Source organism: Antechinus flavipes, chromosome 1 (assembly GCF_016432865.1).
Source record: "Antechinus flavipes isolate AdamAnt ecotype Samford, QLD, Australia chromosome 1, AdamAnt_v2, whole genome shotgun sequence".
In the NCBI taxonomy this organism is placed as follows: Eukaryota; Metazoa; Chordata; class Mammalia; order Dasyuromorphia; family Dasyuridae; genus Antechinus; species Antechinus flavipes.
The window spans coordinates 2,368,657-2,381,813 of record NC_067398.1 but is presented as its reverse complement, the minus strand read 5'-3'; the positions used below and the strand labels follow the sequence as shown (position 1 = coordinate 2,381,813).

At 59.9% G+C, this 13,157-nt stretch overlaps 1 protein-coding gene across 1 annotated transcript in view; it reads right to left on the bottom strand.

Annotated features, from left to right (window-relative positions):
* ARPP21 (cAMP regulated phosphoprotein 21) overlaps positions 1-13,157 on the bottom strand; it is a 157,975-nt gene that overhangs the window by 31,906 nt on the left and 112,912 nt on the right. The window contains 6 exon segments of the mRNA XM_051977361.1: positions 1,083-1,219; positions 1,222-1,342; positions 2,292-2,387; positions 3,359-3,528; positions 6,704-6,916; positions 12,782-13,011. Coding sequence (XP_051833321.1) covers positions 1,083-1,219; positions 1,222-1,342; positions 2,292-2,387; positions 3,359-3,528; positions 6,704-6,916; positions 12,782-13,011 — 967 coding nt within the window.

Genomic DNA, 13,157 nt, shown 5'->3' with positions numbered 1-13,157 from the left:
GTCCCGCTGGAGACCCTGCGTCCCTCCCCTTCGCTTCTCCCCCAAAGACCAAGAATAAAGACCAAGGGCTTTTGCTTATCCCGACTCGGGCTGATTCTGAGGCACCCGGGGAGCTGATGCTGGAAAGACGTTTATCCCCAGGAGACGGGGCTGAGCCCGGCGCGGAGGCCTGAGACAGCGTCTCTCCCATAAGTGCCAGAGCCCCGAGCCAGACACGCGCCCTCCGGGTCAAAGTGGAGATGGGGAGAGACCCGTGAGGGGTCTGGGGAGCTACCGTCCCCCCGCGAGGACGAGCGGCGGGTCCTTGTGGCCCCTCCCAGGGCTGCCGAGGTTGGTCTCTAAAGAGGAATTTGTCCACGACTGGCCTCCGGGGACAGGGAAAGCTGCAGCTGCGCAGCCACTTCTGACGGCCGGGCAGGGGGCTCCTGAGGAGACCGGGCAGGGGCTGCTGAGGAGGCCGGGCAGAGGCCGGGCAGGGGCTGCTGAGGAGGCCGGGCTCTGATTGTCCATGTGCAGCTGCCACACGGGCCGGGACCCGGAGCCGCCATTCCTGTAACCCCGCAGCCACGGCCCGGAGCCCGGGAGACGGCCGGGGGGTGGGGGTGGGGGGGGACTCCATCCGTCTTGGAGGAGGCAGAAAAAACCACTGATCTGTGCTGTCTCACGTGTCGGGGCCAATTAAGGATAATGAACAGCCCCTGTGGCGCCGACGGCTCACCCCCCAGGAGTGACGGGCGCTGGACGTCCGCTTCCCTCCCTCCTGCCTGCTCAGAGGCGGGAGGGTCTGGGAGAGGAGGGCGAGAAGCAGCCGCAGAGCCACCTTCCCCCCGCCCGGGGAGCGCCCGTCCGGGTGTCCGGTCCCCCGGGCTCGACGCCATCTTCTCCCCGGCCCGGGGGGCCCGGACTCCGGCCCCGAGACGCTCCCGGACGGCCTGGACACGGAGGGCTGATGGGGGGGGGGGGCATCCGACGTCTGTAACTGAGGGACTGTCCACGCTCGGCCTGTGCGGCTTCCCCGAGCCCGTCGGAGCGCCGACCGTCCCAGAAAGTGCGGCGGGGGAGGGGGCAGCTCGGGCACCTACCTGGGCGGGGGCGGCCTGCTGGACAAAGCCCTGGGGCGCCGGGGAGGGCGCGAGGACCTGCTGGGAGAGGGGGGGCCCCGAGCCCGAGAAGCCCCCGGGAGGAAGCTGCTGGCCCGTGGAGGTGAGGACGTAGGCCGCTGCTGGCCCGGCTGCTGCAGGATGGGCTGCGGGTACACGGGGCCGGGCGGGGGCTCGGGGGCGTCTCCCGAAGACTGACGGCTCAGGCTGATCTGGCTGAACTGGGCGGCCATGTCATCCCTCTGGGAGGCGGGAAACAAAGAAGGGGATGAAGCCCCGGGCGAGGGGGGGCAGCAGGGCCGAGAGAGGGGCGGGGCCCAGGTCCCGGCCGAAGGAAGGCTAAGGGTGAGGGGAGGAAAAGGGGGTCACGGAGGGGAGGACGGGGGCCTTCGAACTGGGCCTCTTCCCCCGGGGCTTCTGAGGAGACGGCACAAAGGCTCTTAACCCCCCCTCCCTCCACAGTGAGACCAGCCGGAAACTGAGGCGCCGCAGACACACACACACACACACACACACTCACACACACACGCTCACACATTCACACTCACACTCACACACTCACTCACACTCACACTCACACACACTCACACACACATGCTCACACACACTCACACTCACACACACACATGCTCACACGCTCACACTCACACACACACTCACACACACACTCACACTCACACACACACACGCTCACACTCACACACACGCACACACACACTCACACACACACGCTCACACGCTCACACTCACACACACACACTCACTCACACTCACACTCACACATGCTCACACACACTCACACACACACTCACACACGCTCACACTCACACACACACACATGCTCACACACACACTCACACTCACACACTCATGATCACACTCACACTCATACACACTCACATGCTCACTCACACTCACACACGCTCACACTCACACACACACACACGCTCACACACACACTCACACTCATACACACACACACACACTCACACTCATACACATACACACACACACACACACACTCACACTCTCGCTCACATACACACACATGCTCACACACACACTCACACACACACACACACACTCACACACACGCTCACACTCACACTCACACACGCACTTCCCCGGCACTCTCCCCAGCCCTCGGGCCCCGAGGCTCGCAGGGAACGCCTCCGCGCGCGGGTGCCCTACCACAGGAAACTGCTGCGCCGGAGACATGGGCAGGAGGTGCTGGGGAGGGTAGGAGACGCCGGGGTACTGCCCTGACTGCGAGGAGGGCTGCAGAGCCTGCAGGGGGAGAGACAAAGGCCGGGCTCAGGTCCCCTCCCCGGGCCCCAGGAGCGCAGCTGTCCCCCCTTCTCTCCCCTCTCTCCCCCTGGGGGGGTGACTGGGACCTACGACTTTGCCTTTCTCCTCGGGTGGCTTTCGGCCTGAATTCAGGCTTGGGGCAGGAAGGGGGGGCCCAAAGGCACTGTGGGTGCTCTCGCTGCCCCCTGCCCTGCCCCAAGCCCGGCTCGCAGAGGGCGGCTCTCCCGTGGAACCCGGGCCGGGAGCTTGGCTTTGGGAGTCACTCCTTCCCCACCCCCATCGCCACGGGGAACCGAGGGCCTGGAACCCTAGAATCAGGGCAGGGCGGGCGAGACTGGGCCCTGTCAGGGACGCTGCCAGAGGAAGCCCCCATCCCCGCCCCCCGCCCCCCCCAGCTCCCTGGAGAAGGGGGTGCTGTTTGGTCCCCAGGGCCAAGGGCTCCCAGAGCCGTGAGCTGCCCTCCGCTGGCTTGCCCCCAGAGAGCGGAGCTAGGAGTCGGGGGAACCTGAGAAGCTTTAGGCTCAAAGCCAGGAGTCCCCTGGTAAGGGAGAGCCGTCTCCCGCCCCCCAGACTCCCCCCTCCACCTCCCATCCCCCCTCCCCAGAGCAGGTGGCGGGTTCTGCCTCCCAGCAGCCCTCGGGCAGAGGCTGCAGAGCCCCTGGGGGAGGGGGCCCCTCAGGCCCCTGGGCTCGTGAAGCTGCGGATGGGGAGCAAAATCCCAGACCCGGAAGGGGCTCAGAGGCCTCCGAGTCCAGCTGGTGGAACTGCAGCCCGGGGCAAGTGACTCGTCCAGGGTCACCAACAGAAAGGGGCTGAGTGGCTGCTGTAGCAGGTCGCCCACCAGCTGCCCCTAAAGCCGGGCACGGGGCCCACCCGTGTCTCCCAGAGCGCGAGGGGGAGACCTCCGCCCCCTCCCCCATCCCGTCCCAGCCTGGCCCCGCTTCCCCTACCTGCGTGACCAGATGGGGGGCCATCTGCTGCTGGGGCGGCTGCACCTGCTGCGGGGCCTGGGGGGACGGCTGCTGCTGGGGCTGGGCCCCCATTGGGCTCCTCACAGGCTGCTGGCTGCTCGGGGGGTTGTAGACGGCCGGCGTCCCGTCGGGATTCACGAAGGGCTGGCCTGGAACGGGAGGGGCCAGCGTGAGGGTGGGCTCGTCGCCCCTCCCCCTTGGCAGAAGAGATGACTCAGACCAGGAAGCCCCAGGTGGGGCAGCGGAGGCCGCTGGGAGGCTCTCCTGGTAACGGAGCCTTCTCAAATGGAAGGACCTGCTCCCGGTGACCCCAGCGACTCGGAACCCCTGGCGCTCACTCCTCGCCCGGCCGGGAGCGGCTTGGAGTCAATAGCAATTTAAGGGCTGGCAAACGATTGGCCCGGCCCCTGGGAGTCTTACCAGAAGCCTAATGCATCTCTGGGCCGGGTGCCCCGGAGGGCAGGGCCGCTGGGCTGCAGGCTTCCCGCACCCGGGCTGCAGTCACCTGCCGGGCAGCCGGGGCAGCCCCAAAGGGTCCGGCCGATTTCCAGTTAGGGAGCACTCCCTGCCTCCTGCCCCGGAGCCACTCCCACCCAGGCCCCTTCTCTGGGCCCTCCCCGATGGCCTCCTGCCCAGACCCCTCTCCATGGTGCTGACATCTGCCCGGCCGTTGAGCCGGGATTTCCAGGCTGGGGAAGAGCTTCCCACAGATTATCTGGAGGGGCTTCACGCGCCCAGCAGTGCTGTGGGGGGGGCTCCCCTTTCACATGGAAGGAGCTGAGGCCCCTGGGTCACGTGGCCGGGGGAGGTTTGCTGCGGCTCCGCCCTCCTCCTTGCTCGGCCACGAGCACCCACGGGGCAGTTTGGGCCCCACCTGTGGGTATCCGGTGTTGAGCCGACCAGGGAGTTAGTCAGTCACTCAGTTGGTCACCAAGGACCAAGGGCTTACTCGGTGCCAGACACTGCTAAACACGGGGGACGAAATAAAAGGCCCAGCTGGGGGGGAACCGACCCAACGTGCACATGGGGGCCCTGAATTGGCTCCCCGAGCTTCCTTAGAGCCGGGGCAGAGCATCGGCGTCAGAGGCTACCTGGCCCAGGGAAACCGGGGCACGTGACGTTTAAGGGACTTGGCCACGGCCGTAGATAGCGTCAGGGATCAGATCTGAACTTGCGTCTCTCGTCTCTAGACCCGCTGCTGTTCCCTCGGAACGTTACCACGTGTGAGTTACCTCCCTCTGGAGGGTGGAGACACACCTGTTGGCCACCTAGATGCATCTACCTGGACAGGTTTCTTTGGAGACAGTCATCTCCTGAAACCTCTGCACTGGGAATGGATCATCTGGCTCGGGCGGATGGCGGCTGGCCCGGCAGTCCCAGAAGCCCTCTGGGTCCTCCGACGGGCCGGGCTCAGAGACTGAGCACGCGGTGGTCGGGACCACCGGGGACTGACGCACCACGTCCTTCTCAGCCCCGGGGGGCAGCTTCTCAGCCCAGCACGTGGCAGCCGCCGGGGCAGCGGGCGGCGGAGCTCAGTGGGCCAGAGTCCTCGGACCCCGCGTCCCTCTGTGCACACAGTCATGGAACAAGCGTAGAATCAGGACTACATGGTCTGAGGGGCGCCACCTCCCGAACCCCAGCCTTCTAAAGGAAGAGAGGAACTTCCTGGATGGATGCCCTCAAGTTGCAGATATAATGTGGAAAAGACCCCCCCGGTAAAGCCTTTGGGGTCCGGGGCATCTCCCCGTTTCAGAGGGCCTGTGGGGGTCCCGGGGACCCCGTGGCCGAAAGGAAGGGCCAGGGCCTGACCCGGCGGCAGCCAGCGCAGCGCGAGGGGTTTCTGGCTTGGAGAAAAGTGGCACTGAGAGCCCCTGGGGAGCAGGTCCTGCCTGGAAGACGGCGGCCTAAGGACGGAGAGAGTCCCAGGAAATCCACATCCTGAGCCCAGACTCCAACAGAGAAGCCGGAGGAGGCTCGGCAGCCCCAGAGTTACCCAGAGCAGTCAATGGAAGGAGAAACGGGGAGTCAATGAGCCGGGATCGGGGAGGACTGGCCGAGCTGATGATTGAGGGCAACAGGCTGGGAGTGGGGAGCTGGGGCAGAAGCCCCCCAGACTGGCTAGAACTCAGGGACTCTGAAAATAGAAGCCGGAGCCCGGAGCCAGAAGGGAGCCCGTGTCGATGAAGGTGCCCAGGCTGAGCTGGGGGAGACCGAGATGGCCCTGAGCGCCCCAAGATCGGGGCGGGGGGGATGGGCACTGGAGGCAAGAGGGGAACACTGGGGAAGGTGCCCAGGGAACTGGCCCCGGGAAAGCTGAAGAAAGGCAGCAAAGCTGGGAAGGCAAAGGGAGCCCCACAGATAGTGCGGGCAAGGAAGCCTGGGAGGAGACAGAGCCGGAGGAACAATCAAAGGGGGGCTCGTGCAGCGCAAAGGGGGCAGAGTCCCGGGGCTAGCAGGGAGGACGAATGCCATTTACCTCTGGAGCCTCAGTTTCTTTTTCTGTAAAATTAGAGGATTGGACCAGGTGACTCCTGCAGGGTCTCCCAGCTCTAATCAGACCACGCCAGGGGATCCAAATGCTTCAGTTCAACATGCTCCCCCACTGCCCCCCCCATCTGTTCATGGGGAAAGCTTTATACTTCTCACAGTTTGGGGCCTTCCTGGAGATCAGTAACAGCAGGAACTGAGAATTGGAAGAGATTGGAAGGCGAGCGCTTTGGACCACCTATTTCCTAGCCCTAAAGACGTCCGGCGAGGAGGAGCTCGGGACAAGAGTGACCTCCTCCTCCTCCTCCTCTTCCAAGGTCTGATACCAGGAGGGTCGTTCTCCCCCTCCCCCAGAGCCTCCTTTTCCAGGCTAAATGCAGGGAAAGCCCAGAGCAATCTGCCCCCCAGAGCCCAGAGTTTGCTTCCAGATTTTGCATATTCACGAGACTGGATAATTTAAGTAACCCTCGGGCCAAACCCGACTCCCAGTGCAGGCTGGGACTTTCCCCTCATTTTCTCTCCCAAATCCAAAGCCCTCAGAGTCGGGCACCCAGGCCTGCTTCGGCCTCCGGAGTCTGCCGGGCCCGCCCTTTGCGCTGGTGTCCCTTGGGCCTCTGTCTCTCTCAAAGCGGGGGCGGGCACCTCGTCTCCTACGGGGCAGGAAAGCCCCCCGAGGCTGGATGGGACCCACTGAGAGAAACACAAGCTCAAGACCCTGGGCGGGAGGGAGCCCGAGTCACGGGGAGGCGGCCGTCGCTCCCCACCCGTCGGCGGCTCGCACCACCCCACTTTTCCTCCCAAACCCACGAGGGCTCCGGGGACGGCCAAGTCACTCACCTGTGTGGGGGTTGAGGAGGATGCTGCCCGGGGGGATGCCTGCAGCTTCAAGTGGGAGCAGGATGTAGCTGGCGTTGCCCGCCTGGTTCTCCGAGAAGGCCCCGCTGCCCGAGGAGGGGGCGGGCCCCCCAGGGAGGAGGGGGCCGCTTTGGAGAGGCTGGTGGGCTCTGGACAGGGACCCCGAGGAGCCGGCACTGCTGGAAGATTCCGAGCCTGAAATGGGGAGACATGGACTGGTTTGAGGCGTGCGCCAGCTAGGTACCAGGTGTGATGTACCAGGTGTGTACCAGGTGTGTACACTAGGTTATAGCAGGTGTATACACTAGGTTACAGCAGGTGTGCACCAGGTGTGCACCAGGCAGGTGTACGGCAGGTCTGTGCTAGGTTTATGTCAAGCTGTCTGAGTTCCTCTAAGGGCTCCGACTCCCCAGGAGAGCCAGCACTGCGGGGCTTTGAGACTCTTAGGTGCAGGGGAGGACCTGGAGGAAGGAGGAGGAGCCTAGAGCCCAGCCTCCCCCCCCCCAACCATGGGCAAAGCCCCGGCTCCCTGGAAACGCGCTTCCCTCAGCTGGGGCTGGGGCTGGACTCAGTGAGGCTGCAGTGACGACCAAGAAGGCCCCTAAATCACCTGACGGGGTCGGGGTTCTCGGGAATGGCTCCACCAGACTATGGTGGTCTGGAAGGATGGGAAAATGGATGTCCGGCTTGTAAGAGCAGGAGGGAAGAATCAAACAGAAGGCGGGGGGGCTCTAAGCAGGAAGGGCCCCGGCTCCAGGTGAGAAGCCAGGAGTGGATACGAGTCTCCGTCCCAGGAGCAGCGGGTTCAGGCCCGGCTTCCAGGAGGTTCTGGGATTAATTCCTAAATTGCAGCATCCTCTTATTCAAGCCCCGGCTCAGCGCCAATTGTATTTTTAGAGATAAAAAGATACAATGCTACATTTTACACAGCAAGTTTCCCTTGTAATCGTGGCATTTCAATGCACTTTCCAATGGGTTTCTGAGCTGGGCTCTCACTGGTGCCCAAAGGCCCAGGATAAAGAGACCCAGAATTCCTCTCCTAGGGCCTGCTTGGGAGCCAAGTCACATCCCTCAGTGGGCCCTGGACTAGTCGGGAGCCTGCTGGGAGGACCAAGATCAGAGCCCTACTGGCTTTTCCCACCAGCCAGAGCGACACTGACTCGGTACCTGTTGACAATTGGGAATCTGAGAAGGAAATCCAAAGGCAACAAGGGAGTCTGGGGGCAGCGATCAGCCACGGGGCAGGCTGGACACCGGCAGGAAGGAGGCTTCTGGAGCGATACCAGGGGTGGGGGCTCCCCCCAGGGGATTCTGGGAGGGCTCCCGAGGGGCTGCCTCTGTCAGCAGACACGGGGAGAATGGGAACGGGACAGCCTTGGCCACGGTCCAGGCAGTGACCTGCCCCGAATTCCGTCCTCTGTATTAAAAATTTAGCCTCGTGTCTGAGAAAAATTCCAGGATCCAAAGAGTAATTGCAGATGTGGATGATGTCATCCTTGAAAGACTGCAGCTCCAGAGAATTGTTAAATTATTAACCTTGGACAATTGATTTCCATCTTTAATAATGCATTTCTCGGTGCCCATTAAAGTGCAAAGCACAGAGCAACTAATGTTATTTTCAAGCTCCGAGGAAGGGCTGGACATGAAGAAGAGATTTTGCTTAAATAAGTGACAGGCACACAATGTGCTATGGGGGCTGGGAAGGGGGCAGAACCCCTTACACTGGGCCTGGCTTGCTGCTCCTTTCACCTTCAAATCTTCAATTGCTTGCCGTCAGTGACCCTCTAATGATTTCAGCTCAGAGTGCTGACCCTGGGGTTGGATAATCTGAATTCAAATCTCCCTCCCTCCCTCATTATCTGTGTGATCCTGGGCAAGTCACTTTACCTCAGTTTCCTTGACTGTAAAACAGGGATAAAACAGGATGGATAACAATATGGGAAATGATAATAATTAGCACGCATTGTTATCCATCCTAGACCTGGCTTTGCCATTGATACCCTGTGGGATCTTGGGTAAAACAAGTGACGGTCACTCTAGGCAAGAGACGGGCATTCGAGAGTAAGCCGAAGTGGCCGAGCTCAACAGCCTCCCCAGTCCCTTTTTGGCTCCGACAATAGGGTCAGACCCCTTTGGTTATGCACTAACCCCTGGGTTAGTGCCTAAGAAAGGAGAAAAGAGCAGAAGCATTCCCACCCACTCCGTTCTGTCCAAGGGGCTTTGCCAGGAATCCTTCCCTAGGGGAAAAAGCTGCAGGAGGATCCTTGTGCATTCTGAGCCTGGCCCCCTCCACCAAGGATCAGCTAAGCTGTCTTTGGGAAAGTGACTGATCTGCCTTCAGGCTGGTGATAGAGAAGAGTGGGTCTCTTCTAGCCCGGGTTCTAGATGTCAGAGTTCAGAGCAAGCATGAGCAGCAGCGTTCCAGGCTGAGCAAAGTTCAGGGATAAAACTCTCAAGTTGCAAAACAATCCAACAAAAACGATTTCAATGTGAAAAAGATAGCACCCAATCAAAGACACACTGTGAATGCACAGGGGATTCTCTGGCCTGACTGACATTTCAATAAGAAAATGAAAATAAGGTCAAAAGACCGGCTGAGTTCTGTAGAAGCTCTAGCTGTGAGCTCTAGCAGGCTCCTCCAGCTCAGAGTAAGAAATGACTGGGGATGCGTTCTAAAGAGCAAGGTCTGCTTTCTGCTATGGGGGCCGAAGCAAGGCCCAGAGAAGGCAAAGTACTGGTGCTCAAAGTTACGGATGCTGAGAACTTAGAGCAGTCAGGAAGAACCGCAACACCTTCACCTTTTTTTTGTTTTTGTTTTCTCTGCCAAGGGAGTAAACCAAGTGGTAAGGATGAAAAAAAGGGATAACCAAAAACTGAAAGCCAGCCCAAAGGCAAGAGAGAACTCAGCTTTCCTTGCTAAGCTCGAGGCCCCGGGCCGGCTCGGTCACAGAAATACCTGGGGGATGTGGTTTCCAAGCCAGGCTCAGTGCCCTGGAAGGCTACGACTTCCCAGATCACTCCCCAGCACTTGCTCCGCTCAGTTAGCAAGTTCCAGGGCAGAATCTGAATAAGGCCCTCCTGAATCCAAGCCATCTCTCCTCCGTGCTGTTCTACTGTGACTCGAGAGCAGAAAATAAAATGATATGAAAGGCAGGGGAAGTGAGAAGGAACATCAATAACCACTGACCTACAGGCCTACTTTTAAAGTCTAAAAATAAGATCTACACACGTTGAGGTTATCTTTGATGAAAGGAGTAGGAAAGAAAAAGCAGGATTTCCTGGATGATGCTCTACAGGAGCTGGTGGCGCAGGGGACAGAGTGTAGGGAGACTCACCCTCCCGAGTCCAGATCTGGCTTGGAGCTGGGATGGTCCAAGGCCAAAGCCATTTTCTGAGCTGCCATCTCCCACCAGCAAAGGCCTACTGGGGAAAGGATGAACTTTCTCAAGGCCGGCAGAAGCTCTGTAGGAACAGGACCATGGCTTTGCCTTGGAACTGGCCAGAAGGCAGAGAGGAAGGCTTTGGAGAAGCAGTTGGAGGAGAGAAGCCGGGAAACAAGGAGACTCAGGGCTGTTGTTCTTCGGGGATCTTCCTGTCAAAGCACCTAAGTGACTCCATGTTCTCCTTTAGCCCACTGCCTCTCGTAACTATGTGCTTGAATTTAGGAATCACTGCTTGGGGCCAGAAAGAATGATGGGAATATCCCTCCTAGCCTGCCCACAGGTGGCAGATGGACCAGAAAGATGGAGAAGTCCGAGCCAGCGATGGCACTTGTGGGGAAGGCGAGGGACCGGGACTGTCCGAGTGCAGGGAGGCGCGCTCCCTTAAGAGTGTGACGGGAGCTGTGGGGGCCGGGCAGATGGAAGGATGTCCTGGGAGTTAGGGAACTTGCTTTGGCAAAAGGCCCCCCAATCTGTAATCACAGGGGCTTCATTGCAAAGGAAATGGTGACCGCCAAGTTAAGCAGGTGTGGGATCTGGGAACTGACAGCACGTGGACTATAGGTAATGGATCCTCAGACTGGCAAACACACACACAAAGGGGCACACACACACACTCATACACATATTACACTCTCACATTTTCACATACACTCACACTCACAGACACATACACACTCACACACACAGAGACTCACTCACACTCACAGACACACACACTCTCACACTCATACACACTCACACTCACACACACAGACACACACAGAGACTCACACACACTCACAGACACACACACTCACACACACTCATACACATACACTCTCACATTTTCACATACACTCACACTCACAGACACACACACTCACACTCACACACACAGAGACTCACACACACTCTCACACTCACACACACTCACTCACACACAGAGACTCACACACACTCACAGACACACACACTCACACACACTCATACACATACACTCTCACATTTTCACAAAACTCACACTCACAGACACACACAGAGACTCACACACACTCACAGACACATACACAAGAGACTCACACTCACACACACACTCATACACACTCTCACACACATGCACACACACACAATAAGTTTAAAGGAAAGGGCTGAGAGGGGAAAGGCTCAGATCCAAGACAGTCCACTCCAGAAGAAGAGTAGCCACCAGACCCTCACCCCACATGCACACATAGAAACCCAGAAAACAAATTAGTCAGGAAAAATAAGGGAGGAAGAACAAAATCGTCACTTTCTAATGAAGACTTCCAAAAGAAGAAGTGGGGGCTGGGATGTTAGCCAAGGGATCTCCTGGGGAACCAGACAGGGATCTGGCCTTCAACGTAGCTTCCATTAGACATCGCAGAGGGCTCTGGAGCCCCAGTGAGGGAGAAGGCGGCTCTTTCCGAGACGACGCCAGGGCCGAAGGCGAGGGCACGGCCGGGCCGAGAAGGGGGGGCCTCCCCGCTCTGGCAACGACACCCCAGCTTCCCCTCTCTGATCTCCCAGGGCTTTGGCAGCAAGACTGATGGCTCTGCCTCGTGAGCCACTGGAAGAAAATGGGAATTTGTTTTGACAAACTATCTTGCTCTCTCTTGAAAAAAAAGAAAGCCACTTTTATTGCTTGCACCTTGACAAGCTTTTGAGATGAAACACTTAGATTTAAAAATATCTCTCTCTCTCTCCCTCCCCGGAGCACTTAGGGCTCCCGATGATCTCTCCCAGCACATGCGGCTCCACGCGTCACGCGTGTCCCAGAGACTTGGGGAGGCGCTTCACATGTGCCGAGGGGCTCCATCTGGGGGGGGCGGCACATTAACTCACGGTGGTGAAGAGCTCTTGGCTGTGCTGAGTTTTTAAAAGCCACCATTTAATGGGCTTCATTTGGGTATTTTAACCAGATTTAAAACTCATTAACCTCTCTGAGTGTGACAAGTTCCCCATCTCCAGAACTCGCCGTCCCCGGGGGTGTTGTGCGCCAGCCTCCGGTTCCATTAGTTTCCAGGAGTTCAAGGACTCTACAAGGAACTCTGGGCTCTGGAAGCCAGTGTGGCCCCGGCCGGGCTCTCTGAAGGGAGGGTCCCACCGGGGCCCGAGGGCGGAACCCAGCTCCGTTTTATGGTGAAACATGAGTCTGCTAGTTAGGAAAGACAGAATGGTGTGGAAGGAGGGGAGGGCGCCTGCCCGGCAGCCAGCAAGAGGGATCCGCCGCTCGCCGACTCTGGGGGCCTCAGGGGTCCCCGAGAACCCGAGGCCACGACGGCCGCCGCGACGCAGCTTTGGCCTTCCGGCTTCCTCACTCCTTACCCGAGCTCCATCTGCAGCAAGCGGGCGCGGCCTCCGTGCCCCCCGGACTCAGGATTTGCCCCTGACCGTTTCCCTTGGGTTCCCTCCCCCATTTCCCACTATTTAGGAATCCGTCGGGTTCACAGCTCTGAGAGTCCCCCTGTGTGTAGGGGAGGGAGAGGGGACGGCCGGGCTCACGGGCTTCTGCAGCCGGGACGCTTACAATCGTCCCTTTCCTTTGTGGTCCAAACCTAAAGGTGGCAGTGCTCGACCCCAGAGCGCGTCGGGTGCCGGGGAGCCCCTCAGCCGGACCCACCTGCTTTGGAGAGTTTGCCGGCGCTCCTGGCGCTGGACGAGCTGTCGCCCCTGGTCAGCACCGTGATGCCCCCGAAGCTGGCGGTCTTGGTGATGGCCGGCTTGAGGTTGCGGCTGGAGCTGTCCGAGTCGGTGCTGCTCCACGGCCTCTGGGAGTCGGGCCATCTCAGCTCGTTCTCGGTGCTGCTCTGGCGACTCCCCGACATCTTCCCCGACCCATCGCGGTTGCCCCTGGATCCCCACCAGTGACGGGGGCACAAGAAACACAGTGATGACCCCAGGAGGCCGAGGGGCCGCCGGCCGGGCCCGGGCCCACTTCCCTGGAAGCCCCCCCACCCCGAGATCCGCCATCAGCACACGCAGGTGACTCACACGCG